The following is a 6,441-nucleotide window of genomic DNA, read 5'->3' as shown; positions in this document are numbered from 1 at the left end:
CGGACTAGATGATCTGCTCAGGTCCCTTCCGACCCTAGAAACTATGAAACTATTATTTAGTGGTTTTATGCTCTAATGACTATGGGTTTGATCCTCAGGTGAAGTGATCATATGCTTAGCACAGCTGATGGAAACAGGATGTCACCTGTTTGCTCTCTCCAGACTGGAGTGGTATAGAGCTCGGAAACTGAACTGACCCAAAGCACAGTTCTAGCAATGGCAGGACTGCTCTAATTTACCGTGTGCTCGACAGTACCATTGGTACTAGCCAGCAGGCCATTTTGATGGGCAGCCATTATTCTCCAGTCCAACCCATTCCTTAAGCCTGGCCAGCTGTAATACGACATGGATATTCTCAGTTGCCCCTTTAGAGAATATTCAGGGTCATATTCCCCGAGACCAGTCATGCTAAGAGGGACTCAGAATTAGGCCCATCATGTTTTGGCTTTTATTGTCTGGAAAGCTACACTGAATCTTACATAACGATTTGAAAATAGAACAACCCAGCAATGCACCCATAATGCACGATATCCCAATGGAGCACAAGAAAATTGAGTGCAGATCAGTTTTGTATAAAATATATAGGAGACTTAGATGCAGTGTGATAGTCAGTTTAGGATTCCAAATGGTGAGAAATGACTCTAGCCTGTCATGCTTGAAAGCCTAATCTCTCTCAGAAGTATCAGATGTTCTGCCTTTTAAATTAAAAACATGGACTCAGGTTTTAAAGTCACACTGTCAGCTCGAAATCTATCACATTTCAAAACTGAATTAGAAGGTAGATTATGTTACTATACCTGCCCTGAGACCTCCTGCCAACTTTGGGGGGTCCTATAATCATATTTTCCTATTTCTTTAAGTGCCTTTTTCTCCCATAATGCTATGTGAAACACCAACAAAAGCAGAGGGAAAACTGGCTGACTCTAAGGGAAACAGTAAAACTGACTGTATATATCATATAGACCTATGAATGTAGAAAAATGGGGTGGCGGGAAAGGAGGTAAAAGCAAAAACATTTAAGAATAATCTACATAAGTGACAGCAAATAATAATAGTATGTTTAAATGATGCATATAACTTTATATTTTTAAGTTAATGGTGCCCTTTCCCAACATATTGCATCTAGTTACATTATGGAGATGTATTTAGCAGAGCAGTATGTGGTTTTACATGGCTATAAAAAAGTATTATTATTTTATTCATTAAATGTTCTGATTCTGAGAGTTGAATGATAACACTATCAAAAGGAGCCCCAAAATACCAAAACTTTTCATCCATTGCAGACAGCCCTAATTTAAAATTAAAAAAATAAACAGCTTTATTAAAGCTTCAAGTGTGTAGGTCTCTCTTTATTGGAGAGTTTAGGTTGATAAATTTATCCATTTGTCCCCAAATGAATAGATCAATGGCATTCTCCTGAATAAGCAACTAATTGCTTTCTGCATCATGGAGATTTGGTAATTCACTGTGATTCACTGTGGAATCTAGGTACTTTTGTAATTGATAGTATTTTATGACTGTTCAGTTTTGCTGACCTAGTGTGGTTTCAAATTCAGAAGTTGGAATGGTAGGCTGAACACAAGGATGTAGGAGAGTACAAAATTAGGGACATGGTTTTTTTTCAGGATTTTACATTTCTGTCAATATTTACTGGGCTGACATGGAGCAGGTCTGTTTTAGCGCAATATTACATGAAGCCCTGAGAGTGCAGGTTTTTGAATCCCGAAATACAGTTCTTCAGGGTCATTCCTTTTGATAAGTGCTGCAGAGAAGACCATTGTAATGTCATGCCAGGGTTCTTTACTGTTTCCCGCACTACTTTAAAAAATGATATACTGCAGGAAAAAAAATCATAACTTCTGTCTCACTTCAGGAAGTACAATTTAGGAATTGGACTAATTTGATAGATCCCTTATGCTAAGAAAAATATTAGAAACCAGAAAAGGCCACATAGGCCATTGAGGCTCATTTCATTCTATGTACAGTTTCCCCAGGATATCATCCAATTGCTAGCAGAAAGACTAATGTTATCCATTTTCATAATTTCACTTCTGGGTATTACAAAGATAAAGATATAAATGTGGATCAACTTTTTTTCAGAGTGCTATTTAAAAAAAATCTAAATGAGGACAGGTTGGATGACAAGAAAGAAACTCAACCGAGATTAAATATATGACAATAATGATACTTATCTATATAGACATAGTCTTTCAAAGTTCCCTAGAGACAAGCTTTCAATTCCAAGATTTTCAGAAAGTAACCTTTTGATATACTGTTTCAGGGCCAATGCAGGAGACGATATATGACTTCTGGAGAATGGTTTGGCATGAAAACACAGCCAGTATAGTCATGGTTACTAATCTAGTGGAAGTAGGAAGGGTAAGTAATTTTTGTATTTATCTCAAGTCTTTCATCTTTTTGTGTAGATATTAAATAACCAACCAACAAGATGCTATTACAGTGAATATAGAGCATAAAATATTTATTATGTTTCTGCTGAAAGGTGCATTATTAATTATTTTTAGACATAGCTTGAATGCTCAGCTTTGATACTGTTAATACAATGCAGAAAAGGAATTGATAAAACTGCTACTACATTTAGCACAGCCAACAAAGATGAATATCGTAAATTTATCAGTGCCTTATTAAGAGTGCAGTACATTCTTGATTATCCAAACCCTGGTTATCCAAACAGCAGCATTTTTCTTATTAACTTGTAACTATTGGTACTGTGTACTAATCTGTTCTCTTTATCTGCATCTCTGCTCCTAAGTTTGGTACAATACTGTACCTTGTAATTGTTGGTATTGTATAGCAAACTTCCCTTTTAAGCTTTATTTAACACAATACTTTATCCCTTTAATATGGTAGCTAGTAGCTGTTCAGTTTATCCAAATGAATTCAGCAGCTGAGTGGATTTTCAGCAGGTGCATCAAACAGGTTTGAATAACAGAGGGATACACTGTAACACTATTTATACGTATCAAGGAGATCACTCTGGAGCAATCTACATGGTAATCTTTCAGATTAAATTTGATAGGTCACTTTGACATGCCACAAATGTATTCTGAAAGATTTTAGAATTGATTTCAAAAGAGGAACGTACAGTACCATGGTACATTAGTCAAAATCTATCTTCCCCCCCAGCTCCCCCTTAAAACATGATTTGCCTTCTAACTAGTAGCTGATATAATTATGAGTCCAGGACAATGACCTGTGGCTATCTGAGCATCCAAGAATGGCCGGGCTACCTATAACTTTTCTCAGCTGCAAGAATAATACGATGATAATGTCTTAGCCTATGGGCTATAAGTTGAACAAGTAGATTAACTCAGATGAACACTGAAATGAAAATATAAAATCATTGTCTTAACCAGGAGGTTTTCTTCAGTAATTGTTTTACAATGAAAAAGTGGGGTTAGCCAGTTGATACTAGACATATAGGTTATCTCTGAAGAAGTTCTCTCTGTCATATAATTGCAGTTTTATTGTCAGTATGTATCCAAGGAGCTATTTCCTTTTTATACCCACCAGTACAGCTTTTTCTGTGCACCAGCATCAGCAATCCTGGCTGTTGTTTTCTAAGGAAAATTTAGGAGGACTTGGCCACCTAACCCTTTTTCTCCTTTGAAAAAAAGCTGCAATAAGCAGAATGGCCAACTTCTCTAAATTCAACATTTTCATTAGTTGTTGAACTAGGTGTAGACAGCACCCATATTTTGGTTTGCATGTTTTTAATTTCTTGGTAATGGAGTGGCTGTGTTGCTTTTTCCTGAAAATAGATGTTTGCATTAGTGGGAGATCACAGTTTAGGTACAAGGAGTACTCTGAGTCAGATTGTCAGATCTCGCTTCCTTCTTCACAAATTCAATTTATAGTCTCAATTTATTGGACCTGGATTCTGTGCTTACACTTAATTGTTTGTGTAAATCCTAGCATGTCGACATCTAACCATGTGAATCTACCCATAAATCAGGCACTAATATTGTAGCTAGGTCTCAAAAGATGTGATTTGTGACTATAATTAATGCCAGGTACAAAAACACAGGTAAAACTAATTACAGGACAAAAAGGTAGACCCCTGAGGGAAATGCAGAGCAGAAACTATCTGACACTTAAATTCAGAACAAATACCTTTGTTTTAATAGTAAATTCTGTACTGCATTTATTTCATTGGAGCTTTATATAGATATCTTTTAAAGGGACATTTTAAAGGGACTGTTAAACAATTTTCCCACTGCCTTAGGAACAAGAATAGTATATTATATGAAACATCTTCCTGTTGTTATACAGTCAGTATTCAGAAGCATAAATTAAAGTGGCCTATCAAATTTAATCCGGAAGAGAAATAAGGTTTTTGGTTCCAGTCTTATTCACAGTAGTCTTTCTGACACACTACATCCCCTTGGCAGCTTCTACTGGAGGGGTCCTATTATATTTCTAGAATGGGTAAAATCTCAAGGATGGGGAAAAATAAATGACACCGTGGTTTCCTCTTCATATCTTCGTATAAATCTTTTATGCAGCATAACACTCCACCTAGCAATACAGAGCTGCAACATGTAGATCTTGACAACAACAAAAATTGGATTTAGCCTCACTTTTCCAGTGGTTTATATCTAGGAAATGAGAGCCATAATATTGTTTTTTAAAACAAAAATAAAAATACCTTTCTATAACAGCAAGGTTGTGAATCACAAAGTAGTGCAATTAAGCCCCTGTTGGGCCTTTCGTCTGTCAAACTGCACATATTCCCTCTTACCAATGATGGGACCATTGACACCAAGGAGTTACAGAAGAAACATGCCATCTGTCCTTCAACACCTAGCAGAAAGATTTGCACCATCTTGATTAGTGATGATTTGAATGGCTTCCTTAGTCAGAGTCCTGATAACTTTTTCTCCTGACCTTGAAGCTTTCCTCTTTTTTTTTTTTTTTTTTGCTGCTATTAATATTATGTTTAGAGATTATATTTTTTCTGACTCCATTTACCCATTGTAAGTAAAAAACAAAAAAAACTAAAGAAAACTCACCTAGATTTCCAGGAAAGAAGAATGCCTGTTTAGCATGTTTGCCACGAGAGGTGCACCCGTCATGAATTAATCATTAAGGGGGCGTATGCGTATTTGTTTACTAAGACTGGATGGATAGTCATTAAATCAGTGTTAGGAACTTGCTTTTTGCCCTGGAGCATTTTGCATCCAGACTGTTTTAATTGCAGGTGGAGGAGCCACCAAGAGGCTATCCGTACTGCAAGCACCTGCTGCAGATGACTCAGTCCCTGCATTCCCCTCCAGCAGGGTCTGGGTACATCTGCCAATACCTGTCATTATCTGAGGCATACTTGTCAAAACCATGCATCCCTTTAAGCTCCTGTGTGTTCCAGCAAGGGACCCTTGTCAGTTTTTCTGGCACCTGCTGACTGCCGTGCACCTGGTATTTAAATGGCACAGAAATGTGTTTTGATTGTTTTCTTTCTCTAATGAACCCACCTGAGGGACATTTAGCTCTTTATCTAGTAGCCTGTTACACAGCCACTCACATTCACACTGTTTGTGTGGAGATTCAGAACTCACTGGTGTTGTTATACTAATCCATCTGCCAGAAGTCTTATCACAAAATCTGCAGGGCTCCCTAAGGAGACTTTTGCACTAGTAATTTAAGCTAATGATTTCTAAACATATTTAGTCAGTTTTATGAAGACCTCATTAGAATGTGACTGTTTATTAAAAATCTAAATGAGCTCTCACAGTCATTTAGGAAAATCATTGTTGAGTTGCCATGACCATTTGTCTGATAACAGGTGATGAGGTGGTTTGAAGTGAAGAGGGGCTTAAGCAGATGTTATGAAAAACAACAACAATAAAACCCTACTCTTTAAGGGCAAAGATCAAAAGTCGATTTCCTCATTAGGTTAACGCTGGCCAGTTTTCCACTTAAGAAGAAGTTTTACATAAAAGAAAAGGTAAATGACTTAGGGAATGAGATGCAGACATAAATGCACCAGAATCAAAATTTTCCAGATCACTGACTATTGCATATAAAGCAAGGGCAGGCAATTATTTCAGGTGCAGGGCCACTTAATAAGTTTTGGTGAGCTGTCGAAGGCCACAAGGGTAGCCCTGCCCTTTGACAGTTGCTCCACCCCCCTGGTTGCCATCTTGGGACCTGAAGTCTTGCCCCCTAACCCCTGAACTTTGCCACTGGAAGTCTCTCCCCTTGTCCCCAGAAGTACACCTTTTGGGGAGGGGGTTTGCCATCTTGGAACCAGAAAAGAAAAACAAAGTATATAACTAAAAATCAAACATTGACAATATCATTTTTAATTTTATTTTTAAAAATACTTTTGTCCTGATTTGTGTGCATTTGCATAGTGTATATAGAGGTAATTGCATAATAGTTCAAAATTAAGTTTTACTCTTGTATATTGTGGGGGGGTGC

General features: G+C 37.2%; 1 protein-coding gene across 6 annotated transcripts in view; it reads left to right on the top strand.

Annotated features, from left to right (window-relative positions):
• The window catches only part of PTPRM (protein tyrosine phosphatase, receptor type M), a 728,011-nt gene that overhangs the window by 679,473 nt on the left and 42,097 nt on the right, over positions 1 to 6,441 (top strand). For all 6 annotated transcript variants that reach the window (XM_019546207.1, XM_019546215.1, XM_019546231.1 and 3 more), the window contains one exon: positions 2,282 to 2,379. In XM_019546207.1, coding sequence (XP_019401752.1) covers positions 2,282 to 2,379 — 98 coding nt within the window. The remainder of the gene's footprint in view (positions 1 to 2,281; positions 2,380 to 6,441) is intronic.

The sequence above is a fragment of the Crocodylus porosus genome, unplaced genomic scaffold, assembly GCF_001723895.1.
Source record: "Crocodylus porosus isolate Cpor-Errol unplaced genomic scaffold, CroPor_comp1, whole genome shotgun sequence".
NCBI lineage: Eukaryota > Metazoa > Chordata > Crocodylia > Crocodylidae > Crocodylus > Crocodylus porosus.
Note: the sequence above shows the minus strand (reverse complement) of the source record. Positions and strands in the feature narration are given on the sequence as shown.